General features: G+C 36.9%; 1 protein-coding gene across 1 annotated transcript; it reads right to left on the reverse strand.

Annotated features, from left to right (window-relative positions):
• Positions 1 to 600: 600 nt before the first annotated feature.
• Positions 601 to 24510, reverse strand: BOLL (boule homolog, RNA binding protein). The gene is made up of 11 exons (XM_062002645.1): positions 24474 to 24510; positions 20864 to 21004; positions 16975 to 17066; positions 16404 to 16458; positions 13364 to 13439; positions 10669 to 10796; positions 8706 to 8777; positions 7873 to 7914; positions 6651 to 6776; positions 5120 to 5191; positions 601 to 624 (listed from the first exon to the last, which is right to left on the reverse strand). The coding sequence occupies exons 2-11, from the start codon at positions 20990 to 20992 to the stop codon at positions 601 to 603; spliced, it is 816 nt and encodes a 271-aa protein (XP_061858629.1). The 5' UTR covers positions 20993 to 21004; positions 24474 to 24510.
• Between the last annotated feature and the right edge of the window lie 273 nt (positions 24511 to 24783).

Below are 24783 nucleotides of genomic sequence, written 5' to 3' on the forward strand. Positions count from 1 at the left end.
AATATGTATTCTTCCCTAGCTTGATTTTCACATTCTTTTTTAAAGAAGTGTATACAACTAAAAGCAGCACCTTTTTCACAATTAAAGCATAGTTGAGCATCTGCCAGAGTGTAACTCCATGAATACAAACCACTGGAAGTCAAATAAAATAGGGAGAAAAGAAGAAGTTGAGTTGTTATTAATGGGATTAAAACAGCTTTCAGAAAGAAAAATCGTATCTTGAAATACTGAAAATCTCCCTCCATGTTGAAAGAAAATAATCCACACACAGGGAGAACTCAAACAGATAAACTAGAAAAAAAAAAGAATGGAATATATACATTATCATCCCAGGAATGAATGACATTACATGAAAGAATTGTTAGGATATTTACAAACATGCATGAGGCAGCTAAGTGATATTGCAGACTACGCCAAATTCTATCTGAGCAAGTTTTATTATTTAACTGATTTGTAAATAGCAAGCATTGCAGTGAAACAACTCACCCCAAGATCAACATCAGGCAGCTGCTAGCTGTTATGTAGACAATGAATCTCAGCTACATGGGAAGGAGTAGACAAGAAAAATCAGCACAGATAGACTAGAACTGCCCAAACTGCTTAATAGTGAACACTCCATAGTGTCTGTAAAGAAAAGAAAGAGAGTATACAGATCAGAGAAAACAAAAGAAAAAAACCACTAAACTGGAATGAGAACAAATTATTAGAATAAAAAGAGGAGATCAGAAAGAGAATAGAATGAATGCAAGAAAAAGCAGGTCATCTGCACATTTCAATGTTAACATAAAATTAACAAATGCTTTAGGTGGAGTTTAAAATATCCCTTTTGTAGGCAAGACCTTGCTACAGCTGGTGACAAGCCTCTTGTTAATCATACGATAAAAATCCCAAAAGTTTCAGTTTATATTTCTGAGACTAACTTCAAACAAAAGGCTTAGTCTCTCAATTTCACTCTAAGCGTAAATGAAAAAAAATACTTACCTATACAGAAAGTGTTGTAATGTTTATGGTTTGTGTTTTTACCTGCAGGGGGGTTGGACTAGATGATCTCTAAAGGTCCCTTCCAAAATCCTACCATTCTATGATTGACTACCACGCAATAGCACAGTACTGCTATGACTGTATTTTTCCCAAAATGCTTACACCAAGACTTCTTAATAACGATAATGTCTGTAACACACACACCTGCATATATATGTATGCATATATATACAAACATGTATAAACACACGTATCTTTGTGCATTATACACGAACAGTACACAATTTTTTACTTTTTTTGCTCTTAACTGCATAGAAACAATGGACTGCTCCAAGTTCAGTTAAACTTACAGAACATTCACTACCAAAAATCCAAGGTGTCAGCAACATGTAGCATTGCATGAACTGTATTACAACTGAATACCCTGAACTCTGCTTTGACACAGGGGGATCCTCCGCTGTCTTTTCAGTTAGAGGCAATATAATTAATTACTGCTAGTACACTGTAGACTGGAAATGCTCGGGGAAAAAAAAACCAAACCACCAAACCTTCTAAAAAGCATTTTAAATATTAAATAGAAAGTTAAATTCTAAAGCTATCAAAAAAGATTGTACAGAATAGAGATCAAAACAATAACAGAAAACAAACACAAACAAAACTGAAAACCAGGATATAGTTTTATAATTGACAGGTTCTTCTTGATAGACAACTCAGTTAATTGGGTTTTCTAGAAAAGTAAAAACACTTACTACGTTTGTAACTCTCCTGTAACATTTCCTGAAGAATAAGCTTAAGAGAAGCTCAGTACTCCAATCCAGTGTTATAGCACTTTGAAGTTTCAAGAACTGGATTACAGAAGGCTGACAGGCTTTGTCAGCTACAGCTGTACAGCAGTGAAGACTTTAGACACTGTAAGACTGGCTTTTTTTCCCCCTCTCCTGAAGCTAAATGTTCAAGCTCATAGAAAAGAGAACCACCCCTTGCCCTCCTCAGGGACCTAAAAAGTCCCTTACATGAAAAGGCACTGTATGATCCCATACTGTTAAGGTCAGCCAAAATATTCTGTTGAATATGGACAATGGGAATAGCCAAACCTGAGAGCTAGAACCATGCCTACTCCCCAACAGGTATACTACTTCTGGTAAAGATGACGATAATAAAAACAATCCAAAAGCATTACAGAAAACAAACCCCACCTACCCACTCACCCACCTTTTACACCTGTGATCAGTTTATGTAGACCACAACTGTGCTGCTTAGCTCCCCAGGCTTCACAGGTCTCCCTCATACATACACTCAAAATCCAATATTTACTAGGCAGTACCTCAGAACTCAACATCTAGCAAACCAAAAATTTAACTTCAAGTCTGAAACCAGGGAATATGAATTCCATTTTCCCTCATGTTTCTGCAGACTATACAGATCTTATTACCAAACACAATCTACTGCATGTCCTCTACAAGTATGCAAACATTAATTTCCATATTAGAAGAATATTTGTGATCTGAAACACTGTAGAAGATCCAGCAGAGATTAAAAAATTCACAGTACCCAAGAAAAAACAAGTGGCACCCAGCAGCCCTTGAGAATAAATGCCAATTGTATTTGTATAGATGTGAAGATGAAATCACCTCCACACAATCATGAATAAAACATGCTATAATCTCAAAAAGAAAACACCTTAAATGCAAAAGACCATTAGCAAACATGACCAAGGGGAGGGGATTAGTCTTTGATTCAAATCTGAGCTGAAATATCAAATTTTACCTAAATGAAACTGTAGTTGGAAGATGGCTATTTTTAAAATTTTAATTTAAGACTATTACAAATTTTCTAATAAAAGGTCCATCAGCAACATGCTATTTAAGTAGCAGAATAGCGAGTATAAGAAATAAACTTGAGAATTGCCAGAACTGAAGCTTCCTTTGTAAACTACATGCTACATGGTTTACATGTTTAATAAATTGAGCAGTGGAAACACTGTCTGAGAAATTAGCATTTTTCTTCAATAAAGACTTCATCCATTTTGTTTGCGCATCCTTGTGACTTCACGAAAATATTGTAACACACACTCTGTTTTGAGCTGCATATCTGGATACTGACTGTAACCAGCCTGCTCTCTCCATATCTTAGTATAAAGCATGTTTACTTCTAATGCAAACCCTAATGCAGCGAAGGCAATAGCAGGCTACCTCGAAGGTAAAGTCATTACTTTATGCATCTGCTCTGTGTTACGTGGCCACTACCCTGGCTATTTTCAAGCAGCAGATATATTTATTGTGCTATTTTTAACAAACCTATAGTCAGAGGTAGTATTTTCATGCAGCTGAGGAGCAGGTAATGACATAACCACGTGCTTAACACATACCAGTCTGCTGTCAACATTTGCTCTTTAAAAGTATTTTTCAATCATTGTAATAATAAGCAAGAAATACAGTGAAGGAATGGAAACAACTAACAATTTCATGCTCAATTTCACCAAGTTTAACTCTGTGCTGCTACCAAGTCTTACTTCCTCTAGCCCATCCCAAACTTCTTGTATAGATACAAGAGTTTGTGCAGTTGCTTTGACCAACTGGTCTGACAAACTGACGCAAGCTGAAAGTGGTTCATTTTGGACAGCATCTTTAACTACATCATTTCCCCAATCTGGGTTGCCATATTGCCTCACAAAAACCTCTATCAGCCCAAGAAATGGATGGTGTGGAGAAATGGAATGAATTGCTGGGTTATCCCAGCTTTGCCTGTATTTGAAATAACTTTTAAAGCTACATACAATAACAGAGAGATAAGTCTGAATTTTCATCTCATTTAATATAGCACAGTACCCAAATGTGTTTTGCCATGCATGCACATATTATACTCTAAATTAACACATTATCACTTATGACAGAGTGAACTGCTTTGCCTTTGCCATAAGGTAAAGCATGCTACTGTGGCAATTACTGTAGAAGAGGAAGAGCTACTGTGCTCTAGATCTACCTTGTAACTTATTTCACCATATCTCGTTCATATAAACCTTGACCCTAGGAAAGAAAGTCAAACTTCAAGGTGAAAAAGCTTGCTTCTCTATTTGATACTGCAAGCATGCAATTGTTTTTCATTGAGACTACTATTGCCTGGAAAATTTAATATAAACTGTATGTTGCAATCACTGTGCTACACCAATTCTAAGTATTTCTTAAAAATATCAATCACTCAGGAAGAGTATTCTTCAAATTCATACTCAGCATCTATTTTTTTAATTGGAGCACTTGCATTTCACTCCATGAAAACACTTAATGTTATAGCCCCCTCCAGTGGAAATATTTAGGAGATACTGTTGAACGATGTATGGAAAAAAGATTCTTCTTTTAAAGAAATGAGGAAATACATATAAAAGACTATAACATGACTGATTAATTCATATCTAGTCTGTCATTTCTAGTTGAGTAAGCACCATTCACAGAAGAGTAAGTGCTGTAATATGAAGTAAAATTACTGATACCTTTTAGTCCATTGTTATCAAGCAAATCTAGGCTAAATCTATTTTAGACATTATTTCATGTTATGTTAACAACTTCAGTAATGTAGGCAAAAGGATAATGAACTTGCACCCAAACAGCCCTACCAACTTGCATAAGGTGACATGTAACAACTGTAATTTAGAATGCCCATTCAAAATCCAAACTGCACAGAAAAACACTCATACGTGGACAATCAGGACAGTTTCTCATGCCTCACATTCCAGCTCTCTAATGAGGTGTTCATCAAAGGCTGCAACTAAGGAATTCAACAGCTCCAGAGACAGGAAGACAAGGATTTGTAACCACCAATTCAAAGATCTGAACAAGGATTGCTCTTTTCTCTCAAAATACGTTTTTCATTTTCAGTTTGAGTTGTATCTCATGTTTTAAAATAACTGGTCATAAGCTCTTTTCTTTAGTTTCTCCACATAGTTACAAAATAGCTAGTACTTAATATCCTCTGTAACAAAGCCTCACCTGAAGGAAAATCTCAATTTATCTGCAACATCTGTTTTCCTATTAATTCCTTAATAGAATTTTTCCATCCTTGCCTCTCCTCTTACTGTCCTCCAAGAAAGGAATCAGTAATAGTACTACTATGCTTGCTTTATCTGTCTTAGTTTGATACTTACAGGTGCAGGCATGGCTACAGCATTTTGGGCATAAGGCTGGTGATGTGCTTGAACTCCGTGATCAGAATAGAGCTGGTTTAAAAAACAAACACAAAAGAAATGAACCAAAAAGCCTGTTCAACAGTTTTGTTTTTACAAATCTTTCACAAGAATTGAAATTCCTTAAAGGTTCAAATTGTGGGCTACATTTTTCTAAATTACTGGCCTTTTAGAACACATTTCAAATATTCAAATCTATGTTTTCCCCACTACAAAGTTTGGTAGATTCAGTTTATGTGGATCAGTGTCAAAAAGCACAGAAGCACTATGCTTCTCCACTACAAATCCATTTCACTCAGCTCTAACTGAAATACTGTTTAAATGTATACATTAACATACTGAAATGCAATTCTCAGTATTATCACACTTCAAAGATATTTACATAAAAATATTTCACTTTCCTTTGACTTTTATACCATCTTCTGAATTTCCACGTACTGCTTCATTTATCAACAAATTATGTACCTGTGAACTGTGAGCATATTATATCCAAATATTCCTCAACTAATTTCACGCTTTTTTTTCCCCAGTGCTCACAAATTTCACATTTCTCTATATAAGCTGATACTTGATTTACAAAGCAGAAAAGGTAAAGTAATACCTCTGATTATAAGATCTATGATTACACAAATATTGAGACTTGTGCACTTTAAAAAAACCCCAAAACGCAACAAACAATGTCCTGTATTATTCAATACTTTTGTAATGAAATTAAATTACTTAGGTATGTCAAAATTTCCCCCTTAAGATGTTTGAAATACCGGCTTTGCAACTTCTGTTGCAGCAATAAAATTATAAACTTTTGTAAATATACAATTATTGCTCTAATTTACCATTATTTTGGCATGCCCATTACTGAGGAATGAATTATCAATGAGAAGAAAGTTTCAATTAATCATAACACATTTTAAATTTTCTAGTAGTTTTCCTGTAGTCAATATTGTAGTTTTTAATACTCAACTGCAAAGAAATGGCCTTACTGTACATTGAGGCTCTTAAACATTAGAGATGTTATTGACAGAGATGCAAAAAAATTATCAGAAAATATTTATTTAGTCATTCAACCACTCTTAATTCATTCTGAATATTTAGAATATTTAGAATATCTTGGAAACAAGCTTCTACTCACACAAAAATAATTACTTCAGGAAACTGTTACAGCTTAGTTGAATTAATACCTCATTCTGAAAAATCTGACCCCCTTTTTATTTAAATGTTATATTCAAACAGAAAAAAATGAGTAGTCTTTATACTGTCATACACTTGAGATTCCCTCAGTAAAAAAAAAAAAAAATCAAAGAATCTTCCCAGAAAACTTGGAGACACTCTTACCTTGAGGACAACTGAAATGGTTTAACAGAAGCAGCATGGGTTTGGAGTTAGTACAGGAAGCTGGCATAAATACTCAGAACTGTCTGTGCTTAAACTAAAAGATTGTCTTTCAATTGCCGATAAATGCTTCAATTGCATGTATTTTTTAAAATAAAAATACCTCGGGAATTACAGCTTCCATTAGGAGAGGTGGAGACACACATCCATTTTCTTGTGTTACCCCTGTTGGCTGATAAATGACTTCAGATGGTTGCAGATAGAAGTATGAAGGTGAGGAGGCAGTAGACTGGAAGAAAAACATTATTTTTGTAAAATTAGAATATGCACTACAAATACCAAAGCTTATTTTACAGTCACCTTTGCTACATATAAAGCTTTAAAAAAATTTCAAGGTAATCATTGATTACCTAAACAAAGTGAAAGGGAGGTGAGTAGAAAGGCCAGGTAGCAGGAGAAAATAAAGATGTTGTTTAATCACTGACATATTTTTCAGAATTTATTTACATTTGAGAACATCAATAGAGAAATAATAACATGTATAAAATTGTCAGTCTCAAGATCACAGAAACATAACACGCTTTGATTTTCTCTGGCAAAAATATTACATTGAAAAAACAAGTACTTTCCTTTTAAAATGAAATTCATGGTACTTCTATAATACAGCATCTAGATTTCAAAGCAGCAGACTGACAGCTATTAATATGAGTGGAACTGACCATAACTGGACAAGGCTGACAGCTACTAAAGTAACGAGGATGCACTGTAACAGTTCAAGCTTAAGGAACATTGTCCTCCTTTTATCTTCAAACTCTTCAAGTTCCTTAGGTCTCACAACTTCCATGTTAAGCTCCTCTGCTACAGAGATCCCAAACTCAATAAAGTCTCTCCCCAGAACTAGCAAGTTAACAATTTGAAGTTCCTTCCTCCTATCTGAAGGGTCTGAGTGTCTTGGTGTTTATATGCTTCTGAATTCCACCATACTTGGTGTCTACATGCTCTGATAATAACTGAACAAAACTTCAATGAAACTGTACCAGTTAATGAGCTAAGTAATACTCACTTCTCCTCTTAGGCAAAAACATGGCAGTTTTTATCTGCCTCTGAGAATGTATTAGATAATTCAATACAGTACAAACTACAGAGGAAGAAGGGTGGAGAAGATGCTTTAATTACATCAGATTTGTATTTGAAGTTTCAATAAATGCTGGTTTATGTCTTCTATTGTATGAGCAAGTGTTGCAAACACACTACTAAAACACAGCAATTAATATTCAGTTCAAGTGTTGTGAATAGTGGGAAATGTGACTGTTAGATAAACACTCTGTATCTTTAAATTAGATGCAAATTAATGATAAAACATCACAACTATGAACTGTATTTACCTGTGGAACAGACCATTGACTTGGAAAACACTGTGTTGGTGCCTAAATTGACACAAAGAAGTATGTGATTAAGAACATGTATATACTACAATCAAAACTAATCTCAAACCTATAATTGATTCCTTATTAAAAAGAAGGAATATACTTTTCATGAAGCCTTGAAACAATGCAGGAACATATAGCTTGGTCTATTTCCACTCAGATCCTGACTTGGATATTTCATATGCTTCTGAGATACTGAAGTACCTAAAAAGCATATGTAGCTATGATAACAGAAGATACAAAATCCAGTTAACTTTCCAATACATGCTAAAATCAGACATACTGCATAAATACAGTAATTAGTTACCAAGATGGTTAGGTGACTAGAGAACAGACACATCAACGTGCTTTGAAAACTAGGTTTGTTCAGTTTTGAGGGTAAAAGGTGTGAAGGGATAATTATTGCTGGCTATGAGTAACTAATTGGGGGTGGGGGGTGAGTCAGGGAAGGAAGGAATAAACATGATTGAACTAGATTCTCAGAGGTGTTCACTGTAAAAGAGTCAATGGACATAGGCTGGAACACTAAACATTTTAACTAACATGAGAAGGTTCAAGTATTAAGAAGATGCTTCCCAGAAAAGCTGTTGAATTTTCATCACTGGAAATAGTTAAAATTCAACTGGTCAAGTTCAAGAAACCTAATAAAAAACTTTGACAAATGGTTTATATGACTATTTTGAACAGTCTTTTTACTTTCTAAGATGAAACAGACTTAAGACTGTACTGCAAAGCAAACTTCACGGTTGGAAGGAATACTGATGATCTAAACCCCATTTTCAAACAGATACCTGATAATAATAAGTAGGAGACTGATAAATCGGTTGAGCTACCATCACAGGTGAACTGGAAACGGTGCGTGACTTGAAAGAAAGAAGTTAGAAGTCAATGTGGCAATTTCATAAATTGACAGTCCTATTAAGAACAGTTCTGGAGTACTACAGTGCTGAGTCATCTCCCTTCCCTTTTGAAAATGGATTTCCCAAGTTTTAACTTACAGTTAGATTCTTCAAAATCACTGTTTAAGTGCGTACATTGCAGACAAAATGAAAATCTTGATGATAATTAATTATTCTTTACAGAAAACACTAGACTATCACTATCTAGAGATGCCAAGGCCATTCACTACCCTGATGTATTTCTGAAAACACTTAAGGGCAATCTAAGTTTTCATTGATGTATTCCTAACGCCGCCACAGCCCCACTCCAACCATTCCTTTTCCATTCCCTGCCCTCACACCAGCCCCAGTATTCGTCTGATATGCCAGTGACTCAGTTTAGGGAGCTAAGCCAGCAAGAAACCTGCCTGGGTTTTGTGGCTGTCCAGTTTAGAGTCAGAGAAACACAAATGAAAGAAAGGAGATCAGAAATATATGGTCACAGTATAGGACAGCATAGCACAGTGAACCTCTAGTTCTGATAAAAGCTAACATCTGCAACTCCCACATCAGTTGCAGTTATGAAGGAATTTCATATTTAACGAATAGATAAAAAACTAGTTCATTCTACATTATATGAAAATGCAAAGTGGAAAGAAAGACTCGATCTGCACTGTTATACATACATAATACACACCAAAAACTATTAGTATCTTTAATGAGATTAACATCAAATTTTGATTTTTCCTTCAACTTCTTTATATAGGTACTTTCCTAATGATGAAAGCTAAGAATATGTAAGAAAACACAGCCAAGAGTCAGCACTATAATTGGAAAGACTGGCTGTTACTGATTTTAAACTGTGGATCTGAGCCAGGGCACCAGAACCAAAGTTCAGTACTAGATCACAAAAAGCACTCGTCGTTTTCTCCAACAGGTAGGACTTGAGCTCCAGAACTACAGCACATGACATTCGAAAAGGCTTTCTAAAGTACATGAAAAAGTGTTTACGATGATCCTCTAAAATTGAGAGGGCACTATAAGGCACTATGTCATGCCTCTGTTAGAAAAGGAAAGAGAAGTTACAAGAAGCTATTAAAACAGAGATTGCATACCAAGAACGAGACTCCACAGTTGCCAAAATAAACCAACATAAAAGAATCTATTACAGCCCTCATCTCAAGTTTTGGGAAAGCTCGGTTTTATGATTCTTCTATTGAGTTTTTGCTCCAACATCCAAGGGATTTTCCATATACACACAGCCTCTGTGAATGCTTTTAGAGAAATGAAGAATGTATCTGCAGTGGCTTAGGCAGATCCTATCAGTCGTACTATTTTACTCCTGAAAACAAATTCCTGAAGTGATTCATCTCCTTCCTGTACTAAAGAAATTTTGTCCAAGTTGCCCAAGCCTACTAAAGCCAAACAATCTATTGAATTATCTTCCTCCTAAATCAAGTATTCTTGAAAAAAAGTATAAATGATTACAAAGTTATCCAATTTCACTTATGCTTTGTTGATCTATTATATTATTTTCATCCTCAGCATAACAGTTTGCATCCAAGAACACCTCACTCATAGAGGAGTAATAAACAGATACAATCAGGATTCATAAACACCATGAACAAACCAAGACTTCTCCCAGGGCAGGATTCACACTGTCTCTGAATTACCCAGTCCAACAGATCCCAAAGTGAAAGTCCTCTGCAGAAGTCCAATAAAGTAACATTTAAAAAAATCCCACAAAATAAGCAGACTAACATAAAGAAGCCATTTAAACACATGCATAGTCAAAAAAACTGGAAGCAGAGGACTTGAAAACACTGCTTTTCTGTGAACCAGGATGAGCACATATACATAAAAATGAAGTACTTACTGGCCATGGCTGCAGAACAGAAGTAACTTCAGATGTTTGAAAATAAGCCACTCCATTGTGGTAAATATAAGGATATCCACTGGAAGTAGTTAAGTACATTGTACCAGCTTCCGGTATTACAACAGAACCTGGAATTAATGTTTTAAAGTTTACTTAATAGTACATTTTTATAGTCAAAGAGACTGCTTCTCTGAAGAGCAGAGATAAACTACTCAAAGGAAAGAACATGGAACAGGGTGTCTAGTGGCATCTCAGTTCCCTCTCAAACACAAAATCATGAAAGCAGATGGTCACAGGATGTCTCCAGGCAGATGGGAAAGGGTGCGTAAGATGACGTGCATATAAATTATGCAATATAGGTAACTCCAGGTACCAGAGAGAAAAATAATTTTTTAATCTTCAAGAGTCCAAAGGTAAATTCACATTGTATACAATTTTCATTGGTAACCTCCACATATTCATATTTAGCTGAAACAAGATCCAAGCACTAAAAATGAAAGAATGATTTCACTACAAGGTGCAGTCTGGTTTCTCAACACACAATGGCACATAGTCTGGCAAAAGCAGAATCTGGTATCTAGATGTTGAGCAGCAGGGACACTTCTCAGCAATGCTGCAGCTACAGTAGAGGCTGTAAGTCACCACAGCCTGATCCCAAAGCAGAGTTCCACCTACACAGCCCTCTAACAGGTACCAACAGCAAGCATTATTCAAAAAAATGGACGTCTATTGATCCCTACACAGAGGTTGTTTACCCTTTCAAACACTGCTTTTGAGATCACCTGGACTATTTCTGTCTGCATTTTGAAGGTGTATGGAAGAGGACTTCATGTTTCCCAAGACCTTTATGTTAATCATGAAGACAAAATTCCAAATATAAAAAAGACTCTTTAGAAAAAACCCACTAATTCTGTAAATGGAAACGGAAATCTTGCAATCACATTAAGTAGTAACACAGCATGGAAAAAACTCAGGAAGAACACAATATAGAGAAGATAGCTATGCAAGTTTTAGTTTTTCATTTCCATTGCAAAGTTAAGTGCAACGAGGAAGTGTCTTTTTATGGACAGATGCAACACTGAAGAGATTACTAAGTGAAGGACGAAGAAGGGTCCCACAATTATTCAAGAGCTTTTACTGGTATTAAGAGCTTGACTAACTCCTAGAAAAGCCCAAAGACACCAGATACAATAAAGCTGAAACATTATCCATAAATAGGTCAGCCTAAGGTGCTTGTTAGGACAGGGTTAAACAGACCTTAGAAAAATTAAAGCTACCTCAGCTCCAGTAAACCATCTAAAATAGCAGTTACCATGATCTCAAACAAGGAGATCAATCAGATATCATGGCCAATAATCCTGTCCACTTTACTAACCACCAAGTACACTACACAAAGCCTTCTGCTCTTGTTGAATGCCTCCTGCAAGTAAAAAAGGAACATTCTCAAGCAAACCAAGGAAACTTAGAAAAAGAAAGGGAGAGTTATAGTCATCTGAAATTCTTCTAGCCCCAAATTCACCATTCTTCCAGTTGCTCATGTTTGCTTTAAATCTTCCAGAATTTTCACAATACTTGGTGCTGTGTGTGCAAACTCAGTGAAAGCTCTCAGCATCAATGGTCTTATGATGACACAAGAGTTAAATATTGTTTTGTTTAAGAGTAGGTAACACGGGTACTAGATTACAGGTGGGCTGGAGAGGACAGTGAAAAACAGCCTCTTGTCAATTCTGCTAAATATAATAGAACCACAGCCTCAGAGTGCTACCCTGACTCTCGGTTTTATGGCCTCATGAACCTCAGGATGAGCCACAGTATCAAAGGGCAAAGTATCCTAGCAACTAAGGTTAGACAGGCTGAACACAAGAGTAGGCACACTAAATTCATATCCCAGGATATGTCCCTAGATGACAATACAATCTTACATCTCAGATCTATCCTAGTCCTGAGGAAGAAGTGGTAGTCAAACAGGGCCACAGATACAGAGATCTCAAAAGCATCTTTCTAAGAAAAATGTTTTAGAGAGATTTTTTTATCCCTCTGTTCTCCCAGGTCCCAAAATTCAAACACTTACAGATATGTTCCTCTTCTACCAATACACACATTCAGCACAACAGTCAGAGGAAGGAAGCACCATGAGTCAAGCAATGCAACTGCGAGAGTTCAAGACAAAGACGGAAGGGGAAATAAAACACAGCAAAAAAAGCATAATCCCTTGACAACTAAGTAATTGAATGAGTTGAATAATTTCTAGAGAAAAAAAATCTACAGGAGAAATGTACTACTTTGCTCCAAGCAGGCAAACACCATTCTATACATTCACAAGGGAGAAGGGCACACCTATGCACAAGAAGAGGAAGGAGAGGGAAACTTCCTGTCTACAGAAAGTATGTCTGCACCCACAGTACAAGCGTACATATGAACTAATTCTCATCAATAAAGTGACAGCAACAATTAAAGAAAGATTTAAAGCCTTTTCCAAGAAAGAAAGTAAACAATGCATTAAAAGAGGGCATCTAAGAACCACAAGATGATCAATATTTATTTGGACATTTCTACCAGCATGCAGTAGCTTCCACTGCAAACCATTCTAAACATTCCATGCACAGTATTAATGCAGTGCAAGACCAGGTACACTTGGCTAAAAGCTTACATTCATAATAACACATAATATACAAGTGCAAGTAAAAATACATACGAGAACTCCGTATTTGTTGTTTTCTTATTGCTGGACCAATATTCAGTTTCTTATCCTTATAATTAAGTTTTTTAGCCTAGAATTAAAAGAAAGAAAATGTTATTGTCTGAACATATCTAGGCAGCCGAGAAAGAAAAATCAGAAGTACTAAGTGACTTCTGCAGGGTTCACCCTCCACTGCATCTCAAAAACTCTGAATCTCTACTAATCCCTTTTCTACCCTTAGACTTCACATTACATGGAATTGGTCATTAGTAGTTTTAAGCACTAATTACTCCTCATGGAGTCTCTTAACTAACAACTAATACCTATACCAGTAGACTTTTTTTAGTTTTACCTCTCATTTAGTTACTGCTTTTATAGAAGCAGTACTTACACCTATGTACACAAATGGACAATTTCAAGTATAATTTTTTCACGACCATGACATTTTGCAAAAGATGACAGGCACAATTAAGTCTATGAAAATGGCCCGATAAGGATTGAATGTAAAAACAAAACAAAAAAAACCCAGATTCACTCAGGACTGCCTTAAAATTTCCTTACATCCAAGCTAAGCTCATTCTAGGAAGAAGCACTGCAGAAAAATTTTTTATTAAAAGTGTCAGGTGCAGTCAAGCAAAGCTACGTTCTCTTCCAATTGTTTTGCTTACAACAGAAAGTGAGCATCAAGTACATCAGGTAAATTAAAACCTTGGATTTGTTTTTAAATTGACACTGAACTCAGTATTTGTTAACATAATAGAATATGGTAAATAAACTTTTTTTTTTTTAGTTGTCAGCATCTCTTCAATACTGCTTTGCAAAACCTAAAAAGGGTTCTGAAGGTCTGCTTCCCTAAACAAGTGTGTAAAGAAGAATGTGTACTAAACACTACCACATTAAACCATGAACTTGTCATTTTTCAGAGCTGTAATTTCTCCAGTAAGGAGATAATTACTTGTTAAAGAGCAACATGGAAAGAAATACAGGTCTAAATCACATTCAGCAGAACAATAATTCAGTCATCAATGCTTTTCCTTTATTTGCATCCCATTTTGCATTATGTACAGGTATATTTTGTTAAATCTGATACGTGGGACTTAAAGGTTAGGAAAGTTAAACTATTTTGTTGAATCTGAGACTCTATAACAAGTAATAATTATGATACACATACCTAGTCTATAAAACAGAGCAACTCCTAGAAAACATGCACATTTCAGACACAAACTGCATTGCAACACAGACAACAGGATGTATTTAATTGCTGTGATACATCAGAATGACACCTTTATACACAACTTTCACAGTACAGAGAAATATCTGTATGGACTTCTTCAAAGCATATAATACAGCACTGCATGAAAAATTACACGATGCTACAGAAACTGAGAACGAATAGGAAAAACTGTCGTAAATAAAAAATTACTTTAGAAAGATGGGAAGTGGTTGCATTAGTAGTAATAGCACATGACTGTAAAGAGGATTCTGGTGAAACTCCTCAATCTGGGCCCCTCAGTTTAAGAAGGACAGGGAGCTGCTGGAGAGAGTTCAGCGCAAGTCTACAAATATGATGGAGCATCTCCCTTATGATGAAAGGCTGAGGGAGCTGCGGCTCTTCAGCTTGGAGAAGACTGAGGGGTAACCTCATTAATGTTTACAAATATGTAAAGGGCAGGTATCAGGAGGATGGAACCAGGCTGTTCTCAGTGATGTCCAATGATAGGACAAGGGGCAATGGGTATAAGCTGAAACATAAGGGGTTCCGAAGAATTTCTTTTACTGTGAAGGTGATGGGATACTGGAACAGGCTGCCCAGATGGGTTGTTCAGCTTCCTTCTCTGGGGACATTTAAAACTCAGCTGGACGAGTTCCTGTGAGACCTAGGTGGTCCTGCTCTGGCAGGGGGGTTGGACTAGATCTCTCCAGGTGCCTTCCAACCCTTAAGATTTTGTGATTCTGTGTTTTCAGTACTAATAAAATACTTCCAAAGACTGCAACTCAGAGAAATTTCTAGACACATTACTCACTACAGAAAATAAGCAAAAAAACCTCCCCATCAGTGTGGAAGGTGGTCAAAATATCATAAAAAAAATCCCATGCATAAATTACTGAAGTCTACAAAGTCTCAGCTAGTACTACTACAACTGGTATTCTTCTAGTTCACAAAAATAAAACAATTAAAAAAACTGGGGAAGAAAAGCAGCTGACTCAATAAGTTCATGGCTGTATATTCTTTTGGCTTCATATAACCAGTTATTTTTTGAAAACACTCTGAAAAGTTACTTGAAATTGTCCCATGTCTTGTTTTGAATTTCCAACAAAGGTTCAGTACTTCAACATTTTAACCAGCTTTGTATTTACAGAATCACAGAATAGGAGGGGTTGGAAGGGACCTCTAAATATCATCTAGTCCAAATCCCTTCTAAAGCAGGTCCATCTAGATCAGGTCACACAGGAACGCATCCAGGCAGGTTTTGAAAATCTCCAGAGAAGACTTCACAACCTCCCTGGGCAGCCTGTGCCAGGGCTCCCTCACCTTCACAGTAGTTTTTCCTTAAGTGAAACTTTGTGTTCCAGCTTTTGTCCATTACCCCTTGTCCTGTCACAGGACATTACAGAAAAAACACATCCCAGCCTCTTGACATACACCTTTTAAATATTTTTAAGTATTAATGAGATCCCCCCTCCCTCACTCTCCCTCCTCTCCATGCTAAACAGCCCCAGATCCCACAGCCATTCCTCGTAAGAAAGATGCTCCAGTCCCTTGATCAGGTGGCCCTGCTCTGGACTCTCTCCACAAGTTCTCTGTCCTTGTTTAGCTGGGGAGCCCAGATTCTGTTGGCAAAGTAAAGAGTACTATGAACTGGCAACTCCCTTCCCTAGTTCCAGGAGATCTCAGTATATCACTTACCTTAGGTCTTTCTAAGCTATCTTCTTAACCATGTAGACCAAACTTAATAGGTCTTCAGATGCAAGCTGGCAGAGGGCACCAGACAACCAGGGCTACTTAGCATTTAATATTAAATTTAAGAGAATCTTAATGAAGACTGTCACTTACTTCCTGTAAAATTCTTTGTGCATCTTCTTGGCTTTCAAAAGTAATGAAGCCATACCTAAATAAAAAAATTACAGAAGCTAAATCTCTTAAGTTCATAGTCACATACATTGCATATTATTACTTGATGTTTACAAGTGACATTAAATGGTAAACTAATGGAAAAAAAATAGAGACTGCAGTAACAACCGTAATCTTAGTATGACATCCTTGTTATAGTCTACTAATATATTTAAGTACGTGGTAATATATTACTGTTTCTAGGCAGTGAATAACCAATCCACGTAGAAAGCTAAATAAAACTTTCTATATTGTCCTTGTTACTCAAGGTACATCTTCAGTTGTTTCATTTCTATCAAACAAACATTTCGATCTGAAGTTCTCACTTGTTATAGTTGCCCAAGATGAGACACTTGAGTGGTTTACTATGTTGTACTTCATAGCACATATTAGAGGGCAAGAACAGGCTTTTGCATATATGGAATAACTGAGAGCAGTGACATAAAATCAATAACATTCCAAGTTAGTCAGCTCTATTTTCAATTCCATACCATGTTTATTCTATTATACCAACCCCTTTGATACTCCAGTTCTGTCATTTACTATCTTCACTTCTTGCACACTGCCATACTGAGCAAAAAACTTCCTCAGATCACTTTCATTAGTCTAGCACAGTAAATCAAGGGGGGGGGGGGGGGGGAGAAGAAAAGTTGGTTTGCATAGTTATTCAATGAATATTTAACATAAGACTAATAGACACACTTTTACAGGGTTATAAGTCACTAGTAGCAGCAGTGAACAGTAAGTACACATGATCCTCACAGCTCCATTTAATTACTGAGTTTTTGTATTCAGCAATAATGTCGGAAAGCCACCGAAGTATTAAATCTCCTCTTTTAACGGATTTAAGTAACAACTGTCCTTTTACAGATAAGATCACTGAACCAGGTTTACTAGAATTTTAACTTCTGTAACTTACATGCTAGAGCATTGTTTACAACAGGAAACATCACTGCAATGCACTGAAACTTCAAAACAGCAGATTATGGAGGTTTCCCTAAAGGATACAGATTGGTCACAAATGAAAAAAATCCCCAGTAAATCATAGTAGTGATTTAATGGTAAAACCCATCTGAGATATCATGACTCTGCTTTCCTCAGCATATTTAATACAAAACTCTGCAAATAACTATAGGGACACCACAGGAACTCCCCCATCACAAATTAAGAAAATGTCCTTTTAATGGAGAATGGCCTAAATCCACTTGGAGGAAGCCGTGCCCTTCCGAGTCTGCAGAGTAAGAGAAGTTCATAACATAAAAGCACACCTAAGCTCTGTGAAAACTTACCTACCTTCTATGAGTCAGTTTTCTTTTTTAGTGAAGACATATAACAGAGTACCCTAAACTGCACATTTCCGATTTTAAAGTTATGTTCTACAAGGTTGTTAGTTAATACTGTATCCAATGCTGGCATGGTAAGAATTACGCTTGTATGGATAGATCTCTATATGCTTCAAGCAATTTCCATATTCATCTGTACTTCTCATTGTTTTAGGAAAACATATCAGAAGTACTATTTTACATCTAAGTGAATGGCTATTGGTTTTAACTATGTACAGAATTCAGTAAATCCTCTCCTCCCCATCCAAGGCTTATCTGCTTCATCTGAGTTTGAGGAGAAAAATGAACTTTAACAAGAAATAATTTAAACAACTTTCAAAACTCGAAAGAATATTAAGCCAATGCTCTTTTTGGGTAATTTTACCCTGAAGACATATTTTGCAGGAAGATCTAATGCAGCTTGCTTGCTACAACCAGTAAGTCCAGCAGAGGGCAATGACCGCTTTCTCCTCACTAATCCAAGTATTCAGGAATTAAAACATGAGGAATAGTAAGCTGCTCTGAAAGTGTGAGGAGTAACAACACATACAAGTGCTCAGAACAAGACATAGAACACTTCAATGTTTTATTAAAGTTGAGTAATTGTGTCTTCTCAGAAGCTGTCTGCAGCAGTTCCTGATAAACTGTCCACCATGAGCAGGTTGAAAAAAAATTCTGGAGTCCAGAAGCATTTTCTTGAATAGATGATCACACCTCACACCAAAGCAGAAGTGTGAAAGCCTGTGTACACAGGAAAATGTTCAAACAACTGAAAAATTATATAAAACCATTCTAGAGAATATAGTACAATGTTAACAAATTCTCAAGCAATGAAAAGTACATATGAAATACAAAAGCCTCACACAGTGAGGGTTTTCTTTTCCCTAAAAATTTTCTCTAATGAATGCCGAAACATATGTGCTTTGAAATGGAAGTCCTATAGATAAAATTCCCCGTTCCTGGGAGATTGCTTCTTTTAAGGTCTGTATTTTACATGTAGCTCAGATGATTAAGAAAGTTGAGAAAAAGAACTTATGACAAAACAGATGAAGGTTGAAATATGCCATGAAACAAGCAGAGAGCTCTTAAAGATTCACCGGTGCTGACAGTGTCATTCAATACCTGAAGGATGAGGAATAGCTACATGAGACTATAAACTTGGAAAACCAAAGGTTTATCTGCAGACATTGCATCTACATGCAATTATCTGCATTAAAGTGGAATAAAGAGGAAACATCGTTCTAAGATTCACAGTGAAATTTCAAAGTACCTGGACAAACATAGTATGTAGAAGCTTGCCAGAAACATGTTTGGAACTTACATTTTCCTGTGCATGACAGGACAAAGGCATTGGTCAGATTCTTAAGAAAGGCTAATGTTAAGCCTTCACCCATGTCAGAGATACATGGCATTTACCACTGAAGAAAGAGCTCTTCAGACCAGTTTTCTGGTCTGACCAACTAACTTCTCTTACTGAATTGTTTCTCTAAAATTTCAGAGATCAGATGTTTCCTTACAAATAGCAATCACAGCTATGGTGACACATCAAATGGAAGTGCCTAGTAAAATGATAAAAGAGCTTCCTGGAAAGCAAATAATTTTGTTAATTAAGGGTTTCATTTAAAAAAAAAAAAAAAAAAAAAGCTTTCCTCACCCCACCCTGCCCAGCTAACTTCAATAAGACCTTTGGGGTAAAAAAGCAACCCAAACCAATGCTTTCTGCCATAACATTCCCAAGAGAAAAAAAAAAGACTGACATATATCCTGTGATTTGAATATAAATTCAAGACTTTACTTCATATCAAGAGTCGTAGAAAATGGAGAAGTACTTTAAATGGCTAATACAGGTTTCATCCCTTCCATTTCCTTTCCCACTGAAATCCACTTTTTTCACGCTTACAGATACAAATACACTTAATTCCTGTTGTTCAAATCAGGATTCATAATTGATTTTGATTTATAAGCAACTAAACCAAGAAGTCAAGTGACTCCCCAAAATGAACAATACAATGACAGTAAGGATCTTGATGTTATGCAGAAAAGTATTTTAACCTTTGAAGCTGCAGGGAAGAAAGAAGGGAGATAGGTCTTTTCTCAGCTCTGGTAATTTGCTTACTATTAACACCAAAAGCTACTGTACCTCTTGATTAAAGCTCAAATATACTGAATACCTTCTACAACATCTTGAATTATGAGCTCCTCTGTTTGAATTCTTAGACAAATTAGACAGAAGATACTGGAATGTCTTATGTTGTTGTGCATAACAGTGAGTGAATTATTATTCTTCCTCTTCACCCGAGACAGAGCTCAAAAGGTCCTCAGCCTAGGAGGATTAAGGCACAGAAGATACTTTTGGTGGGAACAAAAAAACCCCAAAAACTAGGAATGTTTTGCAAAAGTCAGTGACACATCTCATTAGATAAAGTGGTTAATAAATAAAGAAATAAATCAGAGTAGCTGATATAAAGGTCTGGTGCATATATCTCGGATGTTGAAGGTGAATGAAGAAGAATGGCTCAATATTCACTGCTATCTAAGGTTTTTAATGAATATGAAAAGACACAAACATTCTAAGAATTAAGATCAGCACCACAGATTGCCCAGAAAAGCTTTAGTAAGTTTTAGAAGAAACACTTGCTTTTCAGAAAATTGCTACGGTGAGGAATACAGACACTGTAGCTCGCTCTCTGTATGAACTGGAAGGAAAAGTGCTAGAGGAACTGACGTTACTGACATGCGCTCTATTTGCAATCTGTAACATTATGTTTACACTTTATTAAGTTACACTATGTTATGCATAAACTTTTACATACTTTTCTACCACGATGATAGAAGCCATCTTCTCTGCAAAAATTTTGAGGAAACAGCATGTCAAAAACTTTTAGTAGCTAGGTGTGCAAAGTCAGTTTCATGGCACAATAATGTAAAGTGAGGACTAAAGCTTTAGTCGCTACTGTTGATTTGAACATTATAATGAAGGGCATTTACTAACAAATCATACAGATGATTACATCTTACTGTCCTATTGATTTGTATAGGGTTATGAATCCACATTTAGTAGCAAAAATTGGAAAAAAATACCTTAAAATCAATTCCTCCTACAAAGACACGATTTGGAGTAACTGTTCCAATCCTTGGAGCACTGCTCAGATTATATAATGGCAGCGGTGACATAGTGTTGGGAGTTGAAGGTAAAGATTCTGCTTGCATCTGGTTTGTGGTCTGCTGATTGAAAGAAAACATTTTCAAATATTTTCAACATCTTACACATAAGCTATTAAATAAAAATAGTAATTTTCTAAATCAAGAAGCTACAAAATTTTTGGGAGGCACAGCAAATGCTGAACATTAACCATGCATTTTTACTCAGAATGAAGCTCCAAGTATTTAAACATAAGCTTATTTTTAAGCAATTCAGTAACTTGGTGAACACACTATGGGCACAAAGTTTGACTTTTATTGTAAGACCTTTTGAAATTAGGAAATTTAGGGTTTTGTCATGGTTGCATCTCAGACAGAAACCATGTAGTCACTCATTCCACCCCCCCATCCATCAAATGGAGAGGAGAGAATCAGACAAAACCTTATGGCTTGAGATAAGACCAGATTAATAACCAAAATGAAACTTTAAGAGTAATGAAAGTAAATATAAACAAAACAGAGAAATAAAACCTCAGACCCCACAAGAGAAGCACAATGCAATTCCTCACCACCCGCTGACCAATGCTCAAAATGTGATTTGCTCCTCTCAGTTTATATACTGAGTATGATACTCTACGGTAGGGAGCAGCCCGTTGCCTAGTTTGTCTCAGCTGTACTTGCCACGCTCCCTTTCAGCCTCTTGTGCACTTCCTCGCTGGCTGAACATGGGGAAATGAAAAATCCTTGACTTAGGATACACACTAATTAGCAACAACTAAACCACTGTGTTCTTAACATTATTCTCACAATAAATCCAAACCACAGCACTGTACCAGCTACTAGGAAGAAAACTCTCACAGATGAAACCAAGACAAGTCTAGTACCTCCATCTTCTGTTTGCACAGCACCCTCTTGTACAAATCCCAGGTTATGAATCCGATTTCAGAGATTAATTTATACCTATTAGAAGTGCCTAAGTTTAAGTCTATATAAAGGACCTTTTCAACTCAACCTGCACTCACACACATCTACAAAACTCTGCTCTCTGCAAGATCTCCTACTTGATTTTCCAAGTGCCAAGCACCCATAATTCCATCATGTAAAAATCAACAAGCTCATTACAACTGACAAAAACAGCACTTAAAAAGACTAATATTTTAAGTCAGTGCTCTTCTGGCCTACACACATGGTCTACAATGAGCCAAACAAATTCTCTGCAGAACCACCACATGGCTCTCGCTCCAGTAGAGGAACACAGCATAGTGGGAACTTCATGGAGACCATTATTTTGTGAAATCTGACTGACATTGTAACTTCCACCATACTTACACCTGTGAACAATACAGACTTGCATTTCATTGTAAACCTTCTACAGAACAAACTAATACTGCCTTACATAGTCAACTCTAATTGTGAGATAACTAAGTAGCACTGTCACTAAATTCTCTAATAGGAATTACAGTAGAGGCTTCAAGACCACTCTTACCAACAAGTTTACCAAAACCAATCCTAGGCAACATTGCCCTGGCAGTATCATGAAGAAAGCAGCCCATAGTGAAAGAGAAGCAGGCTGCAGATAACAGGACTAATAGCAAACAAAGCAGTGAAACTAGGAGGAATGTAGGAGTCTGTCTCCTTTTGAATACTTCTCAAAGAATTTCAAGAGAAGTGTATTTTTTCTTCTTTTTGTATAATCCCTTAAAATTTATAGTGAGGACCAACAAAACATACACAAGCCTGTTTTAAAAAATATAAAACCACTGCATCTAGTACAAAGCTCTTTTGCTTCTCATGGTATCAGTATCTTTAAATCCCTCAAAAGCTAGAGCAGAAAGTGAAGGACTCTTACGACAGCTTTCCTCACAGAATCCCCCTTTCATTCACATTGCTTGTTCTACTTTGATTTTGTGTCTCACTTATTCACGGGACAGATGTTTTCTTATCTCTGTCTTTAAGCATTTCATATCGTATCATAAAATGGTAGGCGCTGGAAGGGACCTTTAGAGAGCATCTAGTCCAACCCCCCTGCAGAAGCAGGTCCACTTAGATCAAGTCGCATAGGAACGTGTCCAGGCAGGTCTTGAAAAAACTTAATCACTCAACTCTGGGAGAACACACAGAAACTGAAGGCTGACAGTTGTTCAGTGGGAAACAGAAGATCAATAATGAAGAAAAATGTTAGGAAAAAAAGTTGTCTTTTTGTTTGGCCCATAAGCCCTTCTACGATTACTTCTTATTTTCTTAGCCACCTGAGAATCAGCCCTATTAATTCTGAGACACAAGTTAATGCTCTTGCTTGGGATACTTTAAAGACAATATATCCAGATTAGTTTAAGCCTTTTCAGTTTTAGGGAGAATAAAAATCCTCTCAAAATTTACTATCACACATATATTTGGAGAAGAATACCCCAAGTCTTTAACTTGATCTATTCAGAATAAAGTATGCATTCTTCCTACTGGGAATACTACCCTAGAGTAGGGCCTAATCTGAAAAAAAAACCACTACCACTTGCAGGTAAAAAACAATCATGACCCCTGCAGCCTCAAAGGCTTTAGGAGGAATGTTTCCTGCAGAGAGCAATTTTTTGAAAGATGATGTTCCAGGTTACTCTCTTCATCTCTCACAGCAAATACAATATTCTACTTGTATACTCCTCTGGCAGTTGTTTACAGCACTAAAATAACTTATCTTATTAAGTAACAATTAACACCACAGCCAAAATGTATTCCTTATCCCAAAGATCTAAAATTTCATTTTCTCCACACAAGTTTTAAGACTTAGGTCTTGTAAAAAACCCAACCCGTTCTTCCAATGGAAAAAGTGAGAAATTAAAGATATCACTTAATACAGTAAATTCAAACGAATTTAAAGACATTAAAATCTGTATACTGATAGCTATCTCAAACATTGTTTCATCTCTTCAATGCCAGTGTACTAGTAATATTAAAATAAATCTATATGCTAACAGCATATCCACACTATTTGTGGAAAAATATCGAGTTAAAAAACCTGTGTTTCTACAGGTTTTTAAACACTTAACTTTTTCCTCCCCACAAAATAATATGGATATGTATATTCTTTCAGTAGTTTTATGGGTTATTTAGCATGTCTGACATCTGTGGGGTTTTTTACCAGAAATTGTAAGTTTTCTTTTGAACAGAATACGTCTGCTGTCATGCAACCAAACGCTAAAAATGCCTGACGATTAATCCCAGTTGTCTACTGAAACAACTCATCTTTTACAGTCCATATCCTAAAACGTTAGCAATCAGATCTCCTTTCTCAGGTGGCATGCACAGTTGCACACCCGCAGCAAGAGGCGCCGTTTACCAGACCCTAAAGCCCCCACACAGAAAATGGCGGCATCCATTGGGGTTGGAGACTGGGCCGCAACCACTGTGGGCAGCGAGGGCTACTTCGGGAGGAAGGGTACACTTCTACCCGCAGCCGCCAGTCCCTGCCCTCTCGCAGAGGCTGCTCCTCGGCGTCCCGGGAGGCAGCCTTGTCACACCAACACGCTCCTCACCACGCCGTCGGACTCCATCTCACCGTCGTCGCCGCCGCCTTAGCCCCAGCACGTTGCCGGCACGCGTCACCCTCCTCGGCTCCGCCTCACGCGCGGCCGACGAACAGCTGCACCAGCAGGGAGTGACCTGCAATATGCGGGGGAAAACACAGCCCGACGGCGAGTGCTGCAGGTAGAGGCGGCACTGAGGGACAGGAAGCAACCCTCAGGAAGAGGTGGGGGGAGGGAGACCGAGGAGGGACTAACAACCTTTTTTCGCCCTGAAGGGAGACGGCCCCGGTACTACGCTTCTTGGGGCCCCTCAGCCCTCCTTCTTCGAGGAAACCAACCCCC

The sequence above is a fragment of the Colius striatus genome, chromosome 9 (assembly GCF_028858725.1).
Source record: "Colius striatus isolate bColStr4 chromosome 9, bColStr4.1.hap1, whole genome shotgun sequence".
In the NCBI taxonomy this organism is placed as follows: Eukaryota; Metazoa; Chordata; class Aves; order Coliiformes; family Coliidae; genus Colius; species Colius striatus.